At 40.4% G+C, this 27,114-nt stretch overlaps 1 protein-coding gene across 2 annotated transcripts in view; it reads left to right on the forward strand.

Moving 5' to 3' along the window:
- Positions 1–27,114, forward strand: part of Stxbp6 (syntaxin binding protein 6) — a 220,854-nt gene that overhangs the window by 146,057 nt on the left and 47,683 nt on the right. For both annotated transcript variants that reach the window (XM_048415670.3, XM_048415669.3), the window contains exons 3-4: positions 24,063–24,193; positions 25,032–25,197. In XM_048415670.3, the coding sequence (XP_048271627.2) occupies positions 24,063–24,193; positions 25,032–25,197 (297 nt within the window). The remainder of the gene's footprint in view (positions 1–24,062; positions 24,194–25,031; positions 25,198–27,114) is intronic.

Genomic DNA, 27,114 nt, shown 5'->3' on the forward strand with positions numbered 1-27,114 from the left:
ATTTCTCTGATCGCTAAGGAGGTTGAGCATGACCTTAAGTGCCTTTTGGTCATTCGAAGAACAATGACATCTTGAATTTTGCATGCAAATGAATGGAAATAGAAAACGCTTTAATGAGTGAGGTAACCCAGACCCAAAAAGAGGAATATGGTATGTACTCACTCATAAGTGGATTCTAGCCATAGATAAAGGTCTTTGAGCCTATAATTCGTGATCCTGGAGAAGCTAAATAAGAAGGTGAACCTGAAGAAAATCATATAGTTATCCTCCTGGATATTGGAAGTAGATAAGATTGCCAAGCAAACTGGGGTGCACGAGGGGGGGGTAGAAGGTGGAAGTAAGGTGAGATGGTTAGGGAGAAGAGAGAGGGGGAGGATTGGGGATGGCTTGGGGGAATGGAATAGGGGGAGGGAGGAAGGATGGATATGGGAGCAAGGAAGTATATATCTCAACTAAGGGAGCCATTTTAGGGTTTGCAAGAGACTTGATTCTGGAGGGATTCCCAGGCCCAAGGAGAGGTCCCCAGATTGCTCCCTGGGCAGCAGAGAAGAGGGTGCCTGAACTGGCCTTGGCCCATAACCGTACTGATGAATATTTTGCATATCACCATAGAACCTTCATCTGACGATAGATGGACATAGAGACAGAGACCCACATTGGAGCACTGGACTGAGCCCCCAATGTCCAAATGAGGAGCAGAAGGAGGGAGAACATAAAAAAGGAAATCAGGACCGCGAGGGCTGCGTTCACCCTCTGATACAAGGGGACTGATCTAATGAGAGCTCACCAAGGCCAGCTGGACTGGGACTGAACGAGCATGTGATCAAACCAGAGTCTCTGAATGTGGCTGACATGGGGGCTGACTGAGAAGCCATTGACAGTGGCATTGGGTCTTGTTTTGTCTGCATGTACTGGCATTTTGAGATCCTAGTCTGTTTGGATGCTCACCTTCCTAGACCTGGAGGGAGAGGGGAGGAACTTGAACTTCCCACAGGGCAGGAAACCCTGACTGCTCTTAGGACTGGAGAGAGAGGAAGAGAGGGACTGAGGGGGAGGAGAGGGAGTGGGAGGAATGGGAGGGTATGGGGAGGAGGGGAGGAAGTGGAAATTTTTATAAACAAATAAATAAATAAATTTAAAAAATCAAAAAAAAGAAATAGATAAACCAAGGATTGCTCCCATGTCAGTGGTAGTGTGAAGCAGGTGGTTTCGCACACCTAGCTGAGCACTAAGTGACCCCAGGAGCCCCACAGAAGACACCGTGGTGCTGCTGGGGGATCATTTTGTCCACCTGGGTTTTTATTTTTGAGAGGGGCCAGCTCTGCCAGCAAAGTATCCTGCATGTATTTCATTCAATGATATCTAAAGTTAGATCCATAAATGTCTCTCTTAGGGTCCTCATTGTTTCTTAGGTTCCCTGGGATTGTGAATTGTAGGCTTGTTTTTCTTTGCTTTATGTGTAAAAGCCACTTATTGAGTGGGCACATATATTTGTCTTTCTGAGTCTGTGTTACCTCACTTAATATGATGTTTTCTAGATTCATCCATTTGCCTGCAAGTGACATAGTTTCATTCTTCTAGCTGAAGAAAACTCCTCTGTTTTTCTTCTCCCACTTTTAGGCTTCTAGGTGGATTCTGTAACTTGGCTGCTAATCTGTCCAATCATAAGCATATGTGCAATATTCATCTTTGCTGACATAGGCTCTCGTGGGTCTGTTGCAAAAGTGATATAGCTACATCTTATAATAGTCATAATAATAGCTTTTTAAAAAAATCCATTCTAATTTTCATAGTTGGGGTACAACTTTATATTCCTACCAACAAGAATAACTGATATCCCATCATTGACAGCATGTATTTTATGGTTTGTTTTCTGGATTATTGGCATTTGCTCTCTTGATTTCTTTTTTTCTTTGGGTTTACACGTTTTATTCTTTCATAAAATTCCTAGTCTTCTTACATTTGAGGCACACGATTGTCTGTGCCAAGTACTGTGTTAGGAGGATGTTAAACACCTGTGTTTTCATGATGATTCCTTTGTGCCAGAGTTTCTCTACAAAGACAGTGAGCGTGGGCAGAAGTTCCCTGTGATTCCTTACTGTTTTGCACTGTTCACATGAAAATGTGCAATAGCTCCAAGGCAAAAAGCAATTTTTGAATTGAATAGGAAAGAGGTCAACAATAAGAATGTAGAGTGTCTTGTGGGTGAAGATCCTGCCAGGTTTTCTGGGAAGTCAGTTTTAGAAAAGGTCACTAGATACTTGAATTTGGGTTTTGTTTTAACCTGGGCTTGGTTATCTGGTAGAACTTAAGCTTACATGTAAAATTTTTGTCCAACATAAATAAATGAATAAATGGGTCTGTGTTAGAAGTCATGTCTCAAGTCTGCGAGAAAATGTTGAACTGTTAGTAAACAAGATAGAGACAGTTGCCATCTGTGAATTTTTAATTGAGTTCATGTTATATATCATATTTCTTTTCAAATTTTATTAAAATAGTATTGCATCATTTTCCCCTTTCCCTTTCCTCCCTCCAGCCCCTACCAAATTCCTCCACCAATTCTTTCCATACCCACCCCTGTCTCACATTGTTCGCTCCTTCTTCCCTGATTAATCCCATTATCTATGTTTGCATGTATGGATGTAAGTGTGTGTGTGTGTGTGTATATATATATATATATATGTGTGTGTGTGTGTGTGTGTGTGTGTGTAGTATAAATGTGCATATGTATATGTAAGTAAGCATGTGTGTATTATATATGTATATATGTGTATGAATATATATAAAAATAAAACAAAATCCCAAGTCCATTTTCGTTATTTGTATGTATATGGTTTCAGGGACACTTTGTGTTGTATAGCCTCTGGGAGAGGCTAACTCTCCCTCTCTCAGGAGTCATTGGTTGTCTGTAATTAGGAATTCCCAATAGGTGCAGCAGCTAAACATTTAAAAAAATGCTTTTCAAAAATGCTTAGAAAGGGGTTGGGATAAGGAAGTTGGGATAATTCCTGGCTGGTTGAAAGTCTTGAAACCATAAAATGGCAATTGTTATAAGACTATAAAACGGCATAACTGTTAAAATGCTGCAGCACAGAACATCATGATCAAAAGCCAAATGGCAAAGGATGGTCATATTAGAGAGCTTATTTACTTAGAGCAGAAAATTTCCAGATATAAGAAATATCTGGAAATTTCTTATATCTTTTCTTAAATAAATAAGAAAAGATGATTAACATGATAGAAAAAAATGGAAAAATACATGAACTACGAATTGGTCCTAAGCATATGAAAGCCTTGTCAATAGTTAGACAAATGCAGAGGTGAAGTACATCGTGTTGTCATCTCTTACCTCTTGGCTTCCTGCCTCATCGTGCCCTGTGCCCATGTGCATGTGAGAAAATAGACATAGGTGTCCAGTGGGAGAACTTCTGCCATAGGCCAGCAGAACACTGATGACAACATAGTTATAGTGCATAAATTACTTATGCACTTGCTTGTTGATACAGCAATTCCATCTAGATCTGGACCGTTCTTGAGGCATGCTTGCAGGATTATTGGATGTAACATAATTGATTATCAAGAAGAAGTCACTATTCATCAATGGGGGAGGCTGGTTAAGTAATCCATGTCATATTCTTAGGACCAAGTATGTATTATGAAGCTATAAAAAGAAATATTTTAACTGATAGTACTTAATGCCTGTACTCAGGTGCTTATTTATACTGACCAAATCGTAGAATCAGCCTGGGTCCCATCCATAGATTATTAGATGGGAAAAATGTGGAGTATTGCTTAGCTATAAAGAGGAAACTTTATTTCATTTTCAGGGAGATTTATGGGACTAGAGACCATGATCATGTAAGAGGTGGAATAAGCTGGACTCAGACAAGTACAGCCTTTTCTTCATGTGGAGTGTAAGGGAGAAAAATAATCAGGAAAATTTGAAGGTGGAGAGTTCAGGGGGGTGGCAAAGTGGGCTCGGGGAAGCTGGAGGAGAAGTAAGCATGACTGTGACCAACACATGTTATATATGCACTCATGAAAGACTACAGTGAATCCAGTTATTTTGTACAATAAGGACATGATAATGAAAAGCACTTGAGAATTTCTATCTGGATGAGTCTCAGAAGGGTTTCACGGTTCAGCGTTTTTTAAAACAAGGAAAACCTTCCACCTTCCCTCGAATGTGGAGAATGAGAAGAACGCCTGTTCGTGTGTGTGGTTTCCACATCAAGAAGTGGGGAAGGGGCTGAGGAGGATGAATACAGATGCAGGCGTCATGTCTTGGTATCTTACTTTTAAATCATGTGTGTGTGTGTGTATGTTCCCTGTTTAAAGTAAAATAAAATTTACAAAGAACAATTTATGTATGGACATTGGCTGAATTCATAAGTGTCTTTGGGGTCTTTGGGAATAGACCGTCATGAAGAATCAACGCTTTCAAGCGAACAGACCTCAGGCTGAATGCCAGATGCCAGAGTGCACAGGTGCTCACAGGTGTTCATTGTTGCTTCCTTACGACGTTGAAAGTCATTCTTGCCATTCCCTGTAGAAAACTAAGTATTATCAATTAAACAATTGAGCAGTGAGCAGAGCAGTTTTCTGGAGGAGCACACTAAGAAAGTAAAATGTTCCGATGACCCCCACCACAGAGGAGGTTTAAGAAAGCTCCTCATCCACTCACATCCGTGGCATGGTGTGTGTTAAACAAGTGCCAGAATCTGATCGCTTTCCACCTGCACCCAAGTCATCATCTCTCTAATCTTTAGTGTTCTAAAACATTACCTGTTGAAGCTGTTAAATCCGTAAGTACTTTTACATACCCAATTAAATACCCAATTACCAATTTGAGACTCTTGCCTTTCATCTTCAAACGAAACAAACCCGCCCTGCAGCTGCGTTGTTAATGGGAGTAGATTTTGAGGTAAGCAATGCTAGCTGTTCTCTCACCGTGTAAGCAGAAGTATGATGTTGTGCTCCTGCGTCACGCTCCATGAACCTGCCCACACCCGTGTTGGCTATGATTTGGTATGTCCTCTCAAGGGAAGGAAGAGGATTGGGGTAAACAGTAGTCAGGGCCCAGGCAGGAGTGCTGGAGCAATTCCCTTTTCAAGAAAATCATTGTGCCTTTGTATTAAGGCCAGGGAACAAGACCAGGAAGTCTAGAGCTCTAGTTGTGAATATAAATATATATTTAACAAGATTACTTCCTAAACATTTAGCTTGGACATAGAGAGTACCCTGGATGCTTGGCCAGGATGTGCGTCATCTTCTGGCTCACCCCAGCTCAAGGCAATCTGAAAGGAGGAACTCGTAGACTGAATGTGTATCTGTACCTGCTTGTCCAGTCTTTTCCCCTTAGTGAGCTCGCCTGTTTCCTTGTGGAAGCAGAGACATGGCTTGGGGAAAGAAGCATAGCTGTGCTTTGCTTACCGTGAGCTCTCTCTTAAGGACAACAAACTTAGGGAAGGATACTTCTTCCCTAAGGGCGCTGAGCTCAGCCCACCTCTCCGCATCACCATTCCTTCCAGTGTGTGTTCTTCCCGCCCTCATACCTGATCATATGAGATGATGGGAGTGAGAAGTGTGCCCTGTGGCATCTCTGATACCCTGCCTATATTCTAGCACTCAGGGGCTGTCCCTCTTCCTCTGAAGTACATCTGCCAAGGAGTCCAGCTGTGTTCTGTCACCTGGCTACATCCCTGCTTCATCTTCCCTCTCCATCACTGTCATGTTGCTTTCAGGGTGCACACAATGACATTGTTTGAATGGATGTTATTTGTGCCTTTAAATTTTCTGGGAGAGAAAAAAAAAAAAAACGTCATGCTGCTTTATGATCCAAGTGTTGGCAGTTTAACTTCCTCTTAAGTGACAGGAAATTTACATATTCTTCCCATATCTAGCTGTGATTCTCTCCAGGGGAATTTAGGAGAGAATTATGAGCATAGGGTTTTGCCACTCCCAGCAGGAAAAAAAAAAAAACTTCTTATAACATGAGGCTCCTTTCCTGCAAAGAGGATTTTCCAGCCCTGCTCTCAGGCATCTCTTCTTATGGGAATGGCAAGCATGGGTCTCCCTTTATGAGTCTCTGATGAGTCTTGAAATAGTGACACTGTACAAGGAGCTGAAAGCAGCCTGAGTGTTAGACATTCCAAGTATGTCTGTCTCATGTCCTGCTTGGATTTGCAAAGGTGTAGAGCGTTCTGCAGTACTTAGGAAGTCCATTGCTGTGTTTGTTTCTCTTAGGTCTGAGAAGATGGTCCCCACAGTGTCAGCATGCATTCATTTCTGTTACTTTTGGAATCAGAGAATGTTAAGACTAGAAGGAGTGAATAGGGTTTCCCTGGCCCAGATTCAATCTTAAAGTTGATAACAGACGCAAACAGGAAAGATTCATGTGCATAGACAGATAGGCAAATGTGTCCTGTTTCCCCAGATTCCCGGTCCCCGCTGCTCGTTGATGCCATCTTCAGGTTAGTATTGCTGCTCTTGGTTGCCATCCATCAGTGGTGCATAAGGTTCACTGCCATGTGGAGCATCCTTCCCATGTGAGGCGATGCATAGATTTTAGGTCAAATCCCGTGTCGTTAATGTTGTTTTGTCATCTAATGAACAGGAGGAAATACAGGCTAATCAGACAAAGAAACATTGTTCTGCACTAGGAAGCTGCTTTAGTAAGCTTGTCCATTGGGCAGAAAGCAAGGAGCATTAGTTTTCTCTTAAGGGCAATAGGCTTACCTGTAATTCTTTGAACACTATAGATCTGGGACCCCATAAAAAAAAATACCTTTGTGAGGCTCCCAACAAGAAGCAATTTTTTTTTTTTTTGGATTCTCACGTAAACTTCCCTTTACTTTGTTCTAAGAGTAAATAAACTTTTTTTATAGGAAAAAAAATAACTACTAATTAGCGTTAGTCTTTTGAATAGAGGTGACCTTCCACCTGTCATAATGCATGAGCTGCATAGTAAAGACTTTAATGAACAAGACAACATGGATAGCATGTGGCCTCCTATGTAATGAGGTTTGTTTCTGTGACTAGAACTGGAACAGAAGCATTGATAATGATCTTCTGTCTTTTGAAAGCAATGCTTTTTAGGTAACAACAAAGGATGAATTTGATCTGACGTTACTTCCACGTACACCCCTCCCCCACTTGCACTTCCCTTCTGAGAAACCCTGCACAACCCTCTGTGGTAGTGTGCACTTAAGATGGAGACCAGTGGCATGATGAATCCACCATGCCATAAATTTGGACCTCTGATCTGAGGGCTGTCCCTTCTCCCCCCCCCCTTGCTCTTCACTTTAATACACAACCCATCAGTCTTCCTCCACAACCTCTGTCCTCATTCAGCATATAGACCCTCAGGCAAAATCTTTCCATGAGAGAAAAGTACGCAGTTTGCCAAGGACAAAGAGATTGCCTTCAAAACTCCCATTGCTTAAGATTTGTAAGCTCCCATTTGGAGTGTTCAGTGTATTTTAATTTTAGTTTGTAATCAAGAGCTTCCATTACCTCATTTCTAGGACACAAAATTGACAGTCGGGGGATTCTGCATATGTGCATCAGCAAAATTATGCTCCTTGTCTATTGGAGGCAGGTGTGGTGTTATATGAATTTTCAGATGTGTCCTGGGGACGACAGTACTGGAGTTTGGGCACATCGAGTCTGTGTCTGTTATATTTGGACGCTGTTCCCACGCTCTTCCTCCATGTCCTCATTGTTCTCAATCAAGGAAGAGGGATGCAGAGGGTGGGCTTCCAGCTGCAAAATAAATCACCTACAAAGAGCCCTCAGTAGATGGCGGGAGCAAATGGAAAAGAAAAACAATCGAAACAAACACCACTGCCGAACAGCAGTGACCTTTCCTGTCCTTCCTTCTGCAGGGCTGTCATGATCCTTTCAGACCAGAAACAAAGTCACTGTGATTATTTCCCTTTTGATACCGACCCCAAACCAGTCACATCTGGCCATCTCTGTCTATCTTTCCTTTCTCTCCTCTGAAAATCTGATTTAGACATTGTTCATTCTTATGCTTAAACAAGTGACTATCCATAGCATTTATCCTACCTTTTGGAAAGATTTAATTTCCTTTCTTTGTTCAAGCCTCACTTAAGAATTTAACCCCTTTTGATGATTACCTTAGCTTTTGAAAACCTCTATTTGAACTGAAATATAGCTACCATTGTGTGTGGGGGGGGATTGGGTGTGGGTGTGGAAAGGGGAGAGAGAGATTGAACCTAGGGCCTTATGTGAGTTAGGCAAGGGCTCGACCATTAAGCTCCATCTCCAGCTCTTACTTGCTTTTTTTCCCCTCTAAACATAATGTGAGATCCTTGGGAAGTAAAGGACCATATCCAGATTTACCTGGACAACTACTACACACATTACCTACAGCATTGTCGGGTTGTTCTCGTCTGAGTTTCATGCATTCAAAATTTAATTTTTTTGATCATTATATCTGTGTCCATCCCGTTGATTCTGTTCCCACAGAGAACCTTCTTTAATACAAAAATGACCTGGGTGCCTTTTACCTGTTTATGATGATCTGCCTTGCTTAAAGAATCAACATTATTTTCTAAACTAGTGCTGTAGTCTCTATCAGTAGTCCAGACTTGAATGATGAACACTTCTGAGTAGTCCCATAGCTACGCAAGTGTGTTCCACCCGTGACAAAGCATGTTGACAGCAGTAATGTGGACTCATACCAAGGGTGATTGTAGGCAGGGGATCAGGAGAGGGGATAGCTTGGTGTCAAGAGGTCATCCTTTTAATATTTGAGACAGACAGTGATATCCTTCCATGGAATTCTCAATTGCATAAAGTTACTGCCTCTGTCAAATGGGGGAAGTATCTTAGTTCATGATCCTCAGCAATGATATCTGAATAAATTGTAATTTCAGTTAAAGGTAAACATCAAAGGTTTTGATGTTAGCGATCTTTTGCAAAATTTGATCCAGTTTGAAATATTTATTTACTTGTTTCATGTATGCGGTGGTGGATTGTGGCACTCCTTCAGTGCGTTGTATAGAGAGGAGAGGATAACTTAGAGGAGTTGGTTCTCTCTCTCTCTCTCTCTCTCTCTCTCTCTCTCTCTCTCTCTCTCTCTCTCATCTGGTCCCAGAGATCATACTGGGGCTAGCTTGGTTGAAAGCACCTTTACTTGCAAAGTCCAATGGGATCATTCTTATCACAAGTCCTTCAAATGCCATTCAGCAGTGGACCTTGAATAGCAATAGCAGAATGCAGACAATCTACACTGGACAGGAGAATTTGGATCATTTACACTGCAGGTAGTGAATGTTCTGCTGGTTGCGGATGTTGAGAATTCTTTTGACCTTTAGATCCACTGATGACATCATCTGACACATTCCCCGAATACAGCTTGTCAGGAAAAGGCCCACAGCTCCTGTTTATCTTGAACATGGAAGTTCCCCAAACTGTGACCAACGCCTGTATAGATAGGGATGGTGGAAGGGCTTTTCGGTTTTTTCTTCATACCTTGGAATCATCCCGACATTTTGAACAGCCTGTCTACTTAATATCCATAACATTCGTTCAGTGTTTACCCACCACTGATGCCATCTGCTAGATACATTATTTGTCTCCCAAGAGGAGCTCAAAGTGGGCTTTCTTACACTGTGAAAGAATACAATGAGATATAAAATACTGGCAGAGATTATCGACAAAACATAAGCTCCCAAAGTCAATTTTCTCTGATTTCGTTGAGAATGCGGCCAAAGAGTGAGCCTCTAAACCATCACTATAGATAACAAGATAACCATAGATATGTTGCATCATTAATTAAAAAACCAGTGTACTCAAATAGGAGGTCAGATAGGGCTGGTGCCGAGCATGTGCTTATTTCGCATTTGACATTTTTGATGTATTTTTATATTTTTCTTCGTGTCTGAAAATGGGAAATGGGAACCTCAGTAGGAGTCAGTGAAGGATCATGAAAGGAGTGGGTGACGTGTTAATGGGTGCGTAGGACAATGCCCCATATTAGAGACTATATAGGAAAGTTCGGCAGGGTTATTAAAAACATACTGGAGACAATTCAAATAACAACTCTCAGGCTGTGAAAATGTAAAGATGGAAATGATGGTAATTATATTCTATAAAGAATTTCTTGTCAACAATTTTTTTTAGTTGTTGGCATAAGTTATAAATTACTTTGATGAGAATAAGTTGAAGGAACATTTATACAATGTGTCTTGGAAGACAGAGTGTAACCAAAGGGAAGCATGAGTGAACAAAAAAGCTCTTGAGATAAATTTCCTGATAGGCAGACTTGCAACACATACATGTATGATCTGTAACATGAACTCTATGTCAGATTGGTGTGATAAACTGAACAAAACTTTGGCTTATATATTGAAAGAATGGAAAACATCACTTCTGAATAAGAGTTATAATTTTATCATCTTATGGATCTCAGGACTTTCACATTTGGCTTTTAGTTTAGCTTTAAGTCTAGTACAGATTACTTTGCAATAGAAAGTGAACATTTCTGCCACAAATTTCAGTTGAAATAAAGTAAACAATGAGGACCTTAAGAGAGACATGCATGGATCTAATCTACATGGAAAGTAGAAAAAGACAAGATCTTCTGATCTTGTAAATCGGGAGCATGGGAACCATGGTAGAGGGTTGAAGGTGAGGAGAGAGGAAGAGAGGGGTGCAGAGAAAAATGTATAGCTCAATAAAATCAATCAATTAAAATATCACAACTCAAAAAAGAAATAAAGTAAAATTTTGTATTAATCCAATATTATGCAAAGCATTGGAGAATTCTGGGAAGTGTCATGCTTTAATAAATTTGTTCTGTGTCAGACATAAACCACATATGTCCATTATGTTATCCCTGCATCCAGTTTTTAGTGTGACACCTTGACCTTCCAGTAGAAGATTCGAGGTGACAATCACTTACTGAAAACCCATTCCCTAGTGTAGTCCCTGAAAGGTTGAAGAGGCATCTGAATATCTATCTGCACCCAAGAAAATCAAGTTGAGTTACTCCCATTAGCATTTACAAAAGCTACAGCTTCTTTCTCTGTCACAGAGTAATGGCTCTTTATAGTGACTGTTCTCTGCTTCATATTGGTTTTATCAAATGTGGGAGCTTGAATGAGAATTGCTAACGTAGGATCATATATTTGAAACCCAATAGTTAGAACAATTTGGGAAGGATTAGGAGGTATAGCCTTATGAGAGAAGATGTGTCCCTGGCTTTGAGCTTCAAAAGTCCCCACCATTCCTAGTTAGTCTCTGTTCTCTCTCTCTCTCTCTCTCTCTCTCTCTCTCTCTCTCTCTCTCTCTTCTTCCCTCCCTCTCTCTCTCGTTCTTGCTCTTGCTCTCACTCTCTGTGTGTGCTTGCTTCATGCTTGTGGTTCAGTTCTCAGCCATACTCATACTCCACCATACTCACTGTTGTGATGGTCATGGGCTCATTCTGAAACTGTAAGCCCTAATAAACTCTTTTGTCTATAAGTTGCCTTGGTCATGGTGTCTTAACACAGCAATAGAGCAGTAAGACTTCAAGGGAGTCTCTCTTGTCGGTGCTATAGCTGAAGGAGGAGAAGAAAGGAGGTGCCAAGCACATGGGAAAATTACATGCATTGTGGCCAGCTGAGTTGAGAAGTGTGGGTTTATTGATAGTGGTGCCTCATTTCCTTAGGACAGTGCGTCCACCAATTATGTTGTAATTTATGTGGAAATTACATATAAAACTGAGCATATTAATACTCATTCAGCATTCATTCCTTTTGTTCTAAATCTTCATTGCTATGGTACTTTGGAAAGACCCCAGAGATTTTTCTTAGGAAGAAATCGTTTAACACATGTGGCCTCATTTATTTCAAAAATGACTCCTAGGCTGTTTCAAAATGGTAATGGCATGCATAACAATATGTTCCACCTTGGAATTTGCAGCAGGAGTCAGAGATGCAGAGGGGTGACTCTGATTTCCGTGTGTGAGGCAGCTCTTTACCATATGGGATAATCTGCTACTCAGGTGTAACCGCTTAGCCTCCCTGCCACATCTGTCTTAAATGAGTCCCAATTTCAAAAGTTTTAAAATAATAAACAAAAACAGAGACATGATCAATGAATGTAGAGGATGAAGTGTTTGTAACCACAGTGATCAGTACATACAGCTCTATGACTATTTCTAATGGTGTGGAGATGGTGTGACATTCTGCAGATTAGAATCAGGACACTGAGTCCACACGCCACCAATGACTTTGAAAAAATATATTCTCAGGATATTTATAATATGCCAGATAAGACAAAATGCAAAGCAGACAATGACATACTTTTAAACAGTGTCCTTCTATCCACTAGGCATCTGGCTATGAAAATAGTGGTTATTTGGTAACTGACCTTCAGGACTGTTACTTTTGTATTATAATAATTTTGATCTTACATTGATTGAAATTTCTATATTGAGCCTCGACAGCTATGTGGATTAGAATATCCACTGTATCTCTGTTTTCACTTCTATCATCTAGTCTAAGCTTCTTTTTGTCATTTCTTCCCTGGACTACAGGAACCCATGTTGCAAGGGAGGTCCCTGCTTTTATGCACACTTCTGCCATGACTTATGCACTGCAACAGTCAGTTTAAAGAAAAAAGTCTCTCTAATTACATCTTGATTCATGTTTACAAAGCCCTTTATACCAGGCTCTTAATGACTTGCACTTGTGTTTGTTCATTTTCTTTCAGTTTCTTCTTTCCTCGTAAAGCTTTATCATCCTAGATAAAGAAACTTGTCTTCTTTGAGATGTTAACTCTTTTATATCCATACGTGTTGCCCTAATTGTCGTACCCCAAAAATCTTTCTGTACCTAAAAATGTCTTAGGATTTTATCTTTGGTTGTGTAAAGAAATAGAACATGTAGGGCATATACATACATGCATATGTGTGTGTGTGTTATGTTCGACGGTATTCCATCACTGCAACAAAATATCTGAAATCACCATAATAGAAAAGTTCTGCCCAAGCATATGAGCCAGATGGACAAAACATTCAGAAGCCACCACAAGTCAAAATAAACCCTTAGTCTTCCACATTTTTTACCATGTATTTTATTGAGGCAACAAAAACCAACTACCACAAACGTTGTGAGCAAATGCCGTCACTCTCAGTCCTTTCAGATAAGTGTGTGACAAATGTCTCCTACTTTAGAGACTGATTTCATTCTCATAGAATATTTTTGAGAGATTGTGTTTTGATTTGTGTAATCCTTCATTCGTTCATGGATTATACTTTCATATTACAGTGACATGTTTTTGCAGCCCAGTGTCCCAAGTATTCTCTCCTGTGTATTTCCTTCTAAGTTTATACCTTTTGGTGTTTATGATACTTGAGTATGGCATCATTCAGACTGACTTTGTGGATAGTAATAAAAGATTTCTTTTTGTTGCACCCAGTTGTTCTAGTATTCTGTGTTCTAGTACTTGCGTTTTTGTTAAAAACCCACATGTGCATCTATGTGCTACATTGCCTTGGGCTCTCCCCGCTGTTCCTGCCTTTATGTGTCTGTTTTTCTAACTGTAGCACATGTCTAGGGTTGGTTTTATCAAAAATCTTGTAATCACATCACATTAGTTTTCCACTTTTCACTCAATGTCTGTTCCTCTCGCATTTATTTCCGTATGAATTTCGTACTCAATTCGCACCAAAATGCCCTGTGACATTTTTAGTGAGGTATCAATAAATCTGCATATCAATTGAGGAGATTAATAATGCAGAGTTTTCTAGCCTGTTGCCTCTGTGACTCTTTAGATCAATTTGAATATTTTTGTCATTTTAACCATGCTGATTCATTCATTTGCTTGAACATGAGATAGTTTTATATTAGTTTAATTCTTCAATATCTTTCATTGTGGTTTTCAGTGTACAAATATTTCACTTCTTTGATCAAATCGTAGCACATATTTGTGTGTGTGTATATTTGTGTGTGTGTGTGTGTGTGTGTGTGTGTGTGTGTGTACTGTTACTTACCTGTAGTAGGTCCTAGCTTGAGTTAACCAAGATAAGCCCAGCTAGCTTGAATCCCAGATGGCTTTTATAATGTGGTGGAATTTTTGGTGGAACCAAAATGTTTTGCTTGATTTTATATTTCAGTATCAAGCAGTAAAAAGTTAACATGTCAGATTCTGAGTGACATTTCTCACTTTTTTAGACTATCAGTGATGCACGCCTTTATTTGAAATCTGTGTAATTAGAGGTGTATCTGTATCCAGTAAGTGGTGGTAAAGCAGAGAGCAGCTATGCCTGTCTTTGCTTAACTGATAGCTGTAATTATATTTGACAGCTTGTGTTTGCTAAGTAATAAAAAGCTTTGATTTTTTTTCAAAATACTAAGGATATGAAATATTTAATAACTATTCCATTAGGAAATTGTGTTGATTCTGACTCTTCAAGTTTTAGCTACCTTCTCTTTTTCCCTCTCCCTCCTTCCTTCTCTAGCTTCTTCCCGCCGATGCTGTTGTCACAGGAGAGCCACGGTTGTAGGAAATCCTCCCATGTTTCATTTGTACTGAATATGTGTTGTGAAATACTGTCCCCAGTAGTGACGCGTGGCTGAGGGTGCAGCCTGGAGGAACTAAGACCCAGGACTACATTTCAGCATCCGTCGTCTTGCAAAACTGGAAGGGAATAAGTTGCTGCCATCCTTCTCTCTTGTAAGATGTGTTTTCTCAGCTTTTCTGAGCTGAAACTTGCTTTTCTCAGCTTGCCAAGTTATAATAGATACTGAATTTCTGCCAAATATGGTGCTTTCCTGAGGACAGTTACTGCTTCACCTATATTTTCCAATATGTAATGTTACTTCTGAAAGAAAGTGTAACAAATAAAGGACATTGTCTCATATTCGGTGATCTTGTCTTCCAGCTTCTTGTAGCGAAATTTAATTGATTTTGGGGTCATGTAGCTGCGGCTTTGATTCTTCTGTGCTATGGTCTACTGTAAATCTCTTCTAAGAATAGATAAAAAGCAATGCTTGCATTATTTTCCAGAGGAAATGAGGAAGTAAGAACAGAGCAGATTCTGTCTGCAGTCTACTCCTTCTGTTTCCTTGTTGTATATTGTATATTACAGTCTTTAATATTTCCTAAGCTGAATCTCCTTCAAATTCTATCATAGTTGTTTCTCTGAGCATTTACTTTTCTTACTTGACTGCTTGACTCAGTTCATTCCATGAATCAGGAATTTCATATATTTCCCAGGTAAAATGCAAAGGTACAGAAACGAATATTACTTTTGTTTTGTAAGTTGTTTTATATCCCGTTTCACCTTCACCCCAAATACATTGAAATAGATTTGTTCTCCAAGTCTACGACAGATTGTGTAAGGAAGTTAAACCATCCAACACATTGACAATGGGTCACATCTCAGGGCTCAGGTCATGTTTCCAGGGATTTGGAAGTAAAAGAATTACTTGCTGAGGAGGCTGCTCGAATAAGGTTGTAGGAAAAAATAGCATAAGTGGTTTTAATGCTGAAATTCCTCTCCTATTTCTCATGACGTTTCTGTAATTTCTTGATGTTTACCCTTCCTTATCACTCAAGGTCCTAGGATAATCCTCTTTTTTTTTTAATAAGATGTTCAAGTCTCGTAAACTATATCTTGATTTTTGAATCCTAGCAGTTAGACCTGAAATAAGTTTTCCTGTGTATCTAGCTTCTGGCGGGCACAGAACTGTTCTTTATCTCAGGGAACCAATCAACCAGTGGCTAGTTCCCTTGTTTATGCATATACAATTTATACTTGTGTCAATTTATGGGATAGAAGACATCAGATCTCGTCATTATTTTATTGCTGTGAAGAAACACCATGACCAAGGTAACTCATAAAATAAGGCATTTAACTGGGGGCTCACTTACAATTTCAGAATTTTAGTCCATTTTCATCAGGGCACGGAGCACAGTGGGACCTGTGGTGCTGGAGCAGTAGCTGCAAACAATATCCTGATCCACAGAGCAAGAGAAAGAGAGAGACACTGGGGCTAGAATCTGAGCTTTGCACACCTTAAAGCCCACCCCCAGTGAAAGACTTCCGCCAAGAAAGCTGTAGCTATTCCTAACAAGGCCATTCTCCTAATATTCTGATCCTCCTCAAATAGTGTTGCTCTTTAATGACTAAACATTCAAATATTTGAGCCTGTGTAGGCCGTTCTTACCTAAAGCACCACATATCATAACCCTAGTTTGGAGAGAGCAATGGAAACTCACGTTTTTAGGGTTTGCACTCTTTTCAGACTTAAGATGTAAAGGCTCAAGACTATTTATGCTGTACCCGAACCCAGTCCTCTACTTGAAATAGATGTGTTATACATCCTCATAATTGCAAAATGACAGTGAAATTAGTAATATGGTAAACAAAGGGCTAGACTAGATTTTTCAAAGTATTGCCTAGATATCCTTTGGTCTTGTGACATTGGAGTACTCCATTCTAACAGGCATACTACATCTTCACTACATTCTAACAGGCATATTACATCTTCACCGGTAATTTGAAAACACTAAAACAAGAAGTCCCTCAGCAAAGTTCAGCAAAGTGGGCACTTGCTCTGTCAGTGGATAGATGGGTACTCTGAGCTTCCCTGGAGAAGGCTTGATGCACGATGACTTATTCTAATTATTTATAAGAGAAAACATTTTTCCATATAAATGGTTCCTGTTTTCCATCGCTACCACTGCCACCACCATACCATCATCATCACCATTCCCAGCCCATTTTTCTCTTCCAGCTTGAAATAGTGATACCAAATACGAAATTTCCTATATAGAAAACTTCTTCCTTTGTGGTTAGAACACATGGAGACCAAAGCCATGTATACTGAGTCTCTACCTTCTTCACTTGGAACTAAAGAACAGGGGTGGCTTAGCGGTGTTCTCCTCCCATCCCCAGAGTTCCTTATTAAAACGTGCAAATGGAAGGGTACTCAGGCCCAGTGAGGGCCTGCAGAAGTCTTTACAGAGAGCCCTTGGTTTCTAAGTTGGGAAGAAAGGAGAGCTGAGCCCTAAGGACATATCTAACAATTTGGGAAAATAGTCTGAATCCAGGGTCACAACCTTCTGGACTTAAATCATATATGAGATCCTAAACAAACACACCTTGATATGTTGTATAACAAGAAATAGATGATATATAGAAAGCCGCATGTCCTGTCTCCCACTAACTCTTGCAAAGGTGAGCGTTCCGTACTCCGAACGTTTTTGTGGTAATTATTCAGGAATTTCTGTTTTTCAGCTTTATAAGCGTTCAGCAACCTCACCTGACAAATTTGCTGATGCAGCTCAGATCTGAAGTGTATTTCTCATGCATATGATGAAGTCTAATGATAGTGCATCAGAGTTTTAACAGAGCCAGAAGGAAGCCAGTTTCCAAGTATCCATTTCCTTACCCTGCTCCTTTACAATGTTGCTAACCAGAAGCCATCCTTAAGTTTGCTCTGATGTCCTGAACCCATGCTGCTGATTTCTTCTGTTGCGGCTGCTGTATTTTTTTTTTCCTTTGTCAGTCACCCCAGCACAGTCAAATAGCAACACTGGTAAGATTAGAAACATCACTTTAAAACATATATACATTATATATTTCTCACCAAGAGCCTTGAAAATAAAATGTCTGGGGATTAGACTATCTGAGCTGGGATCTGAGCTATACCACTAACACTGAATTGCTCTTACATGAAAGCTTGTAACAAGACTAATGTATGGAGGTATTTAAAGTTTGTAAGGTATGCAGGCATGGTGATTCTCATGTTAGTTGCCTAGCCCTATATGCCATGCCTACAACATGCTGAATAGATCCTCCTCCTGCCTCTTCTTCAGTACATGATTTTACTATGTAGACTATGATAGTCAGGAACTTATTGCATAGTCCATGCTTGCCTTGAACTCATAATCATCCTCCTGCCTCAGCCTTCCAAATGGTGGAATTAGAAGTATATTCCACCTAGTTTATTTGTTGGTTTCTAATTAAGTGAAGTGTTCTCCAAGCCCAGTTTATTTGTTGGTTTCTAATTAAGTGAAGTGTTTTCTAGGTGGGTATAATTAAAGTTTGTTATCTCCATCCTGTGATTCTATTCTGATTCTGTTTCATGGAAATACCATCTTCTGAGACACATTTTGAAGCTTTAGTTCATGAAATGGAGATAAAATACAACTTGTGTAACAGTAGTAATGATAATCTGGACACAATACTTTGTATCACTGCTTCTTAGCTGTATTTAAGCTATAGCCGAGAACCTAGGACCATGTTATATTAAGATTAAAAAAAAATCATAAAACCATTTTGTTTTCTTCAGAGATCATAACAAAATGGCCTGGATACCTTCAAAACATAATGGATGAGTCTTAATATGTACAGTATGGACCCCAGAGGAGCCATTTGCAGATCTTTTATCCTATCTAGGAATGCATTCTTATTTTGATGTTAAAGACTAACACCTGTCTTAATTGCTAATCATCCATTCACCAAAGTCTATGTCTCAGATGCTAAGCTCTCTCGAGCTGGAAATTAATAGTGCATACATTTCAACTATGTTTACCACATGGCTTTCTATTTAAGGAAAACAAAGCTCTGCATATTTGTGACTTGGATTTATTTTGTCTTTCATTAACTTATTTGAGTAAAATGTTTGTTTATTTAAAGGGAAATATTAAGGAAACCATTCAGGGAACTATAAAAATCACAGTAAGTGTCATTAGAAAGAAAGGCTTCAATTAATCCTTACTTACTGAACATCCCACACCAAGTAAAATGTGACATTTGACATTGCGGCAAGAATTTGCAGTAGAAAAAGGAATGACTCAAGGTTTCTCATGTATGTCGTGGGTTTGCCAGTTGTTAGGTGTGACTTTGACAGGTCAGCTCTTTCTGTGCTTCAGTTTTCTCATCTATAAAAATGGACTTCTTGCCTAAGTCACAGAGAATAACCAAACTGTACCGAAAAGATGTCTACAATCACATACTGTTTTTAGAAGTGTGTGGAAACCTGTGTCACACACTGGTAAGTAGTGGCTTAGGTTCATGTGAAAATATATCCATCTCACATATGTTTGCGGACTCAGCATATGACATAGCTCTGATTCGATTCTTCACAAACATCTTAGAGAAGCAAACATTGGATAGTGTATCCAGGCTTGAAATAATCTATTTTTCACACAGACACAGTTCAGTGTCGAAATGTGCTAAGTGAAACCTACATAGATGAAGCACATCTATGGTTGATAAATTAACCATAAATGTGTCTTTCTGGGAAGTTAACCTATAGCCTAGAATATGAAGAGTAAGCAAGAAACACTGAGAAAAAAAAGGAAATACCGAACCTACCAAGGGTGTGTCATCTGCAGGAGTCTGGAGGACAGACCTTGCCAGGAGCAAATGACAGCCAGAGCTTAGGGGACAGAAAGGGAAGTGAAATGTGATGTCCCTAGCACCCAAGGGCAGGTCATTTAAGGCTTTGTAGGTCATGGGAAAAGGCTTGCATTTTCTTCTAAATGCTTTGAAATACAACTTCATTTAAAAAACATAATTCCCAGGGTTGAGGGTTTAGTTCAGTCATAGAGTATTTGCATAGCAAGTGCAAGGCCCTGGGTTTTGTCCTCCACTCCGGAAGAAAAAAAAACATAATTTCCTATTCTGTGTAAACTTAGCTTGTCGTATGTCATAGGCCAACTGGGAAGAAGCTGGGTGAAAATCATGAAAGTCCATGCCAGGGATGATCATCCACTGCTGGAGAAGCTGTCTCTTTGCAACAGCACTTTGACTTTTCTCCAGTCTGTGCTTTAGCCCCTAAAGCTCCCGCACTATTTCCTCAGATGACTTACACATCATGGGTCACCCCGACCCCATCCGTCCATGCCATACCCATGTATGGTGTGCTGTGCTGCAGAATTTTTACCCCTCAGATTGCCACCTGGGTTCTTGATCAGAATCCCATCTTACTAGTCCCAGAATTACCCACAAAACATAAATATTTGTTAAATTGATATTAAATTGATAAGGATATGTCTAGTGGTTCTTGGCAGTCAATCAGCCTCAGAATTAACTGAGTAGATTTAAAGTGTATATGTCCGGGCCATGTCCCCAGAGGTTCCCATTCACACAGTTCATTGTGTTTGCTGTTGAAGCGTCCGGGTGATCCTGATGCTCAGTTATTGCTGACAACCAAGGAAGAGGACGGTTACTGCAGTATCCAGGGACTGTCATATGCACCTGCTGCTGTAAATACCTGTATGTGTCTGTCCTTCACGGTCATTGGATGTACAACAGAAATTGCAGTAATTACTTAAAAATTACCGAAAATAATTAATTGAGGATTATAGTTTATATAGATAGTGAAGAACACAGCACTGTGACATTTATTTTTAATATATTATTTGTTCTTTGAGAATATCTTACATATATACAATGTATTTTGAGCATACACACGCACGCGCGCACACATGCACACATGCAGACTTCCACTCCAACTCCTCCCAACCTTCTAACTCATCTTCCACCCAGCCTCAGGCCTCTTGTCTTCATCGCTGAGTCCGATTAGGGCTTCCAATATGGGCTTGGCTTTAAGGTCAACTGCTGAAGCATGGGCAGCCTATCATGAGTCATATCTCTGGAGAAAACTAGCTCTTCCTCCACCTCTCTTCCCATCAGATACTAAGTTGTCTGCTGTTAGGGGTGGGACCACGCCCCATCCATGTTGAAATGTTGATTGGCTTGATCTGAGTGCCGTGGTATTTTTTTATTCAGACAATTAATTTGCATTGAAGAGGTGCTTTCAACCATCTTGCTGGTAGACTACTCTCTTCAGTAGATGGGTGAGATTTGAGAGATTTATTTATTTATTCATTCATTCATTCATTCATTCATTCATTCATATCAGCTATGAACTCCCAGTACCAGGAGGGAGTTAGATCACATTTTTCTTCAGGTTTTGTATTCAGAAAGTCTGGAGTGATATAACTGTTTTGATTTTGTAAGAGGAAATTTTTGTTTAATTCTATAATAATGTGTATATAATAACATGATTTTAAGGCACCTGCTTCAGACTCAAAACTTGGATGTTGGAGATAATAACAATAAACAAAAATCAAACCCAACCGGGCTTGGTGCCCAGGAAAACTAGCCAGATGACTAGAACTGGGAGAGCAATAAAGTAATTATGGAAATGAGGCAGGAGTGGATAGAGCTGTAACTATATGCTTATGATATGCTTATATGATATGTAACTATCATGTTATAGCATGATCTCTGCTGAGGGGCCTGGTGAGGGCTTTGGTCATTGTGGTTGGGGTTCCTAACCAATTACTTCATTTCAATGACAAACGTTTAGTGGAATTTGCCTCCCTGACGTGTGTCTTAAACATGCCAGGAACATATGGTATTCCTTCATTGTGTGAGAGCTTTTAAAATGCTAAAAACTCCTTGGAGAGACAAACAGACCAGAAGTAAAAAACAGGTGTTCATAACAACTTTAACTGAAGCCAGGAGAAAAGCCTAGAGTTTCCCAGGATGCTGGTGTGCCGTGTGATTTTCATAAATGGGAGGAAATCCTCCTGTGTGTTCGGGGGTGTGTCTAATGCACATGTCTAATACCCATTTCCTGTTATTGAAAAACAGTCTTTAATATGTTCAGCACATTTTCGGGCCTACGCATAGTCCAGGCATGTTGCTTCTTTTAACAAGAAAGTGTAAGCACAGAGCACACTATCGGAGAGGCCCATTCAAGTCTCTTTCTCGCCACAGGAGGTATGTGTTAAATGAAGAAAAGTAATTAAAAGGAAAGAACAGGACATGACTGCTCCTAGGTATGGTAGAGCAGAAAGTTTATTGTAGGTTAAAGGGAGAGCATAGGTAGAGGCCGGATCATCTGGGAGAGTCCAGCGTGGACATGACCAAGCTGAGCTGGGTTGTGTGGAGAGATGGGGAGGGAAGGAGAGAAGGGGAAGTAGATGCAGCATCCAGGAGGCCAAAGGTACGAAAGGCTAGGTAACCAAAATGTCTGGATTATATGGGGAAGAGCCTCTGGAGGAAAGCAGTCCAGTCCCTGGGCTAGAGAGTTCAGGATATGGGGTGAGGTGTGCCAACCATATCCTCTAACAGCCAGGGACTGAGGGATGCTGGGAGAGCTTGGCTTTGGGTCTGCTTTGATATGTTAATTTGGCACCACAACTGTTTGTCCCGGGTATGAGACTTAACGCATAACATGTGTGTTTTTGTGTGTTCGTGTGTGTGTGTGTGTGTGTGTGTGTGTGTGTGTGTGTGTGTGTGTAGAAATGGTCATTCCCAAAGGTTCCAATAGTCTAGAGCAGAGCTTCTCAACCTTCCTAGTGCTGTGGTCATTTAATAAAGTTCCTCATGTTGCGGTGAGCTCCAACTATGAAACTTTCATTGCTACTTCATAATTGTAAGTTTGCTACTGTTACGAATCATAATATAAATAGCTGTGTTTTCCAATGTTCTGAGGGAACCACTATGAAAGGGTTGTTCAACCTCCCCTCTCAAAGAGTCATAACCAAAAGGTTGAGAACCCCTGGACTAGAAACTGAGAGGCCATTTGTGATCCTGTAAGTGGAGTAGTGAAGGAATGATGATTTCCTAACCACAGAAGAAAGGGAACTGGTGTGAAATGTTCAGAACATTTTATCCACATATAACTGAGCTAATAAGCAACAAGCCAAAGCATTATTTGATGTATAAACTCATTTACTAAATTCAGTTTAGGAGCAAAAGGAGATTGTACTAAGGCCATAAAGACAGATTTCATGCTGGACCTGGAGACTCACCACAGCTGAAGGCAGAGTCACCTTGCTGACTTCTTTCTTAGGCTCTCCTACTTCAGTCATGAGCTGCAGGATACATGAACAATAAAGGCTTTATTTAAAAATATGTGTTTGTGTGCGTGCGTCCAGGGAGCTGAAGTTACAGGTAACTGTGAGCCTTCCAGTGTGGGTACAAGGAACCAAACTCATGTCTTCTGCAAGAGCAGCAAGTGTTCCTAACTGCTAAGCTATCACAACAGACCTATAGAAGCTTCTTCTAAGCAACTGTTAGAGCAAGTGTTTTCTCTTGCTCGTCCCTTGAAACTCTGTGCCACCTGCTAAGTATCCACATAGTTATTAGACACAAGGCTAAAATAGTCCCCAGATGCACATTCTCCCTTAAGGCAGTGACTGGGATTAAATACCTTGCGGCCAGCAGTTTTGGGCGCTCTCCCCAGCTCCTTTGTGACGTCGCATGATTTCGCATGGCTTCCCTGACTTCCACAGACATGACATAGTGGCTCGTTGGAAAGCCTTGTCAAGATCTGGAATGACCTCCTTCACCATTCTTGAGCCTTAAATTATCTGTGTAAGCAAATGCAGAAATGTTTTGGCATGCCTGTTTACAAGTACCTGCGCTTGACTTTGCCTGAGAGGTGATGCTGCCTATCTGCCTGCAGCACAGAAGATTGAAAGTCACTTAGGGTGGAAGGATTGTCCTGGTCCTCAGGTTTTGGGACTAAAAGAATTCGTGTTGGAGCTATGCCCAGAATCCTAGCCAGACAGTCTTAATCAGATGTAAACTAGATACAAACTGGGTCATGCTATAAAGTCAAGTCTATCACGGAAGCTCCAGTATTTACAGTGAACTATAAAACCGGAAATAGGCCTGGTGGCTACCCCCAAGGAATTGGTAACCTTTTCCTCACTTAAAATTCAGCCTTCCTAATGAGTCCTACCTGAGGCCTGCCTGCCCTGCATACTTCTTTCCCTGAGAGCTGAATTGTGCACTTGTAGCCTCCATTAAATTACTTGGTGTAATTCAGTTAAGATATTTTCAGTTCAATTGGATGAAGACATAAATGAAGCAACAATCGCATTATAAACTGCTGTGGGAGGGGGGAGGTTATAACTTCATTTTCTCTTGCATGCACTTCTGCCTAAAGGCAGCTCCCATCTTCTCTCCATGCGTGTGCACATTCGATGTCATGTAAAAATAGCACTGTTTGAGGAAATCTGCCAAATTGCCTGCCCACTAATCTTTTTTTTTTTCTTTTTTTTAACAGTGACGAACAAGAAACCCACACAGGCATCCATCACAAAGGTCAAACAGTTTGAGGGCTCCACATCCTTCGTCCGAAGATCCCAGTGGATGCTCGAGCAGCTTCGCCAGGTTAATGGCATCGATCCTAACCGGGTGAGTGAATTTCTCAATGCTAAGCAAAGGAATTCTCTTCACACGATGACTCTGATTGAGCACAGCAGGGGGAATGGTAGCTAGAGCCATTCTTATGAGACTATTTCTCTCTTTCAGTTGTGTGACCAAAACTCCCCAGTCTCTGCTCCTGTTTTAGGGGAAAATATACATTTTCCATGTTTGATAGGAATACCCAAGAGATGGCCCATAGGACACTGTTGTCTCCAGTGTGTTTATCAACATAGGACAGAACTTAAAGAATCATGTCCCTAGGTATGAAAACCCCAGGTGTGTCAACATTTCATTTGCCTCCTAATGCCAAAAAATTAATGGCATTTTAAAATAATGCATTAAGATTTGAACAGAAATGTGTCATGATGTGAGCATGTATTCAAAGGACCTGTTTTCTTTGGTGCTCAGACTTCACTGTCCCCAAACATCAGTGAAGTACTGAAGAAACAAGGAGAATTCCTTCCCACCCTTTGCATAAAGAAATTAACAACAACAACAACAACAACAACAACAATGTGGAAAACTTAAAGGAATGTTTTTTTTCTAGTAATTGGGCAGATACTACACAGTCACCTTTCTGACACACGTGTCTTGACCACTGCACTGCTAGCCTCCCGGAGACACCTCTAAATATAAAAATATTTGGATTTATTTGCTTGACAAAGACTTGCAGACTCTCCACGAATTTGGGTCATGGTAAAGATGAATTTTATGGTCCACTTTTTTTGGAGTTTTGTTTTAGCCTTTGCGTCTCTTTTGAAAGGCCAGAGCTCAAAGAGGAAGTTGTGTGAATTGCGGTCAGCAGTTATTTCGCTGTCTTTTCCAGGATTCTGCAGAGTTTGACTTGCTGTTTGAAAACGCCTTTGACCAGTGGGTTGCTAGCACGGCCTCAGAAAAGTGCACCTTCTTCCAGATCCTCCACCATACCTGCCAGAGGTACCTCACAGACAGGAAGCCAGAGTTTATTAACTGCCAATCCAAAATTATGGGAGGTAAGTGGGCACTTGCACTATTACAGCCATCCTATTTCCCGATACTCATTTTCATATTAGAAGCTGGGTGTTGAGCAACATAATTCAAAATAAACAAAAGCATCAAAATGCTCAGAACTAGTTGACATTAAGGCATCTATTGTATACTATGTCTCGAGGCAAAGGCAGGCTTTCAGTCTTCCATGAGAGCCGGTCTTATTATAAAAACTTTTTAGCATAACTAAAACAGTTTGTACTATGAGAACAAGTCTGTCTCTTTATTAGAAATCCTCTTCTCAGTTTGATCTCTTTGCTGCCTTTGCTATAGGTTTATTACAAAACACTCTTCTGGGTTCCTCCCATTTTCCTTCTGAAGTTTCTTCAAATTCCTCCTAATACTGTCCTTACTGTATTAATTTTCATAAAATCACTGTGCTGGGATACTTGACAGAAACATCTGATGGGAGCCAGGATTTCTGTTGGCTCACAGTTCAGAGGAATGCAGTCCACTCATGGTGGGAAGTGCATTCACAGGGTGGCTAGAACAGCTGGGTCTGTGGCAGAGGGTGCTTACAAATTAACTTTTTAGAAAGTGGAGATGGCCTTCAAACTTACCCATCCCCTAAATGTAAACCCCATGTTCAAACGGTTCTCAACCTCCAAAATCAGTGCCCTCAACTGGAGAAAGGGTATCCCATCACATAAACCTGTGGAGGGCATTTCATATTCAGACTGTAACATTTTCTATCAAAAGCCTTTCTTGTTTATTCAGGAATAGCATCCAGTGATGAGTTAGTATTGTAAGCCAGGCTTAAGGGGCAAACATTGGTGCTGGAAACATTTAAGGGTGCCCACATCTATGTTTCCAGTGGCAAGGCCTTTTAGGAAAGCCATGCTGACAAAAGTGAAAGCCTTTTGATCACTTGAAGTTGGGTTCATATTTTAGAACATTGGTCTTTCTACTGATGAAGAAAAATATTTTTAAATGTACCAACTTTGCCATCATCAAATACTGAGAGGATCTCATTAGAGATGATGCATCATCCCCTTGGATTCTATTTATCTTTCATATGACTGTGGGGCAGAATGTATTGCTTTGTGCTAACAATTGATCTATTCATACTGTGCTATACCTCCGTGAGACTTTGTATTGAGAATGCACTGTCTACTTCATTATTTCCCCTGTGGCTATTTATATTTTAGGGACCTTAGGAGGTCTTTCTTATGCATCAAGGGAGTCCTATGCTCTAACTCCCCTGTTTAGTTATAAAATATGTGGGATGATGAATCATATATGTGTGTGTGTGTGTGTGTGTGTGTTAGAATACATGGCCACGTCATACTGCATGACTCTGAAAGATGAGTGTAGAAGGGAAGTATTAGAATGGGGTATTGTTCCCTGCTATGCCTTTGTCACTTGGAAGTCTTTAAATTAAACCTGCATTAAAATCTCATCCTTAATCAATTTGTTAAATGGGCAAACTATAGTTTTTGGAACACTTGGCAGCTATTTTCAATGCATAGTAAGTTGTCCAGGAAACCAAGCATTTACTCATTCTTCATCAGACGGGATTTTCTCTTCTGACCTAACATCAGATTGGTTTCTGCTGTAAGCCACTTTCTTCATTGAGGTTGGTATGTCCATTTGCTTGCCTGGCTGGCTCTCTCCTGTGGCTCTTCGAGAGGCCTCCCCAGCATTGCTTCTCGGTATCCCACACTGAGAATGGAGAGTCCAGAAGGAGACCCGAAGTCATGGGAGACATCTTTCACATGTTCTTCTTTCACCTGGAATATACTCACGTTCCTCACAAGTCAAACCCAGCTGTGTCTATTGGTCAATGGTCCTATCTTCTATTACCTTGTAAACCCCAAAAATGCACCACTGAGATGAATCCTCATATTTCTAATGCTAAGCAGTTGATGTGTATAGTGGATAAA

Source organism: Myodes glareolus, chromosome 11 (assembly GCF_982192425.1).
Source record: "Myodes glareolus chromosome 11, mMyoGla1.1, whole genome shotgun sequence".
In the NCBI taxonomy this organism is placed as follows: domain Eukaryota; kingdom Metazoa; phylum Chordata; class Mammalia; order Rodentia; family Cricetidae; genus Myodes; species Myodes glareolus.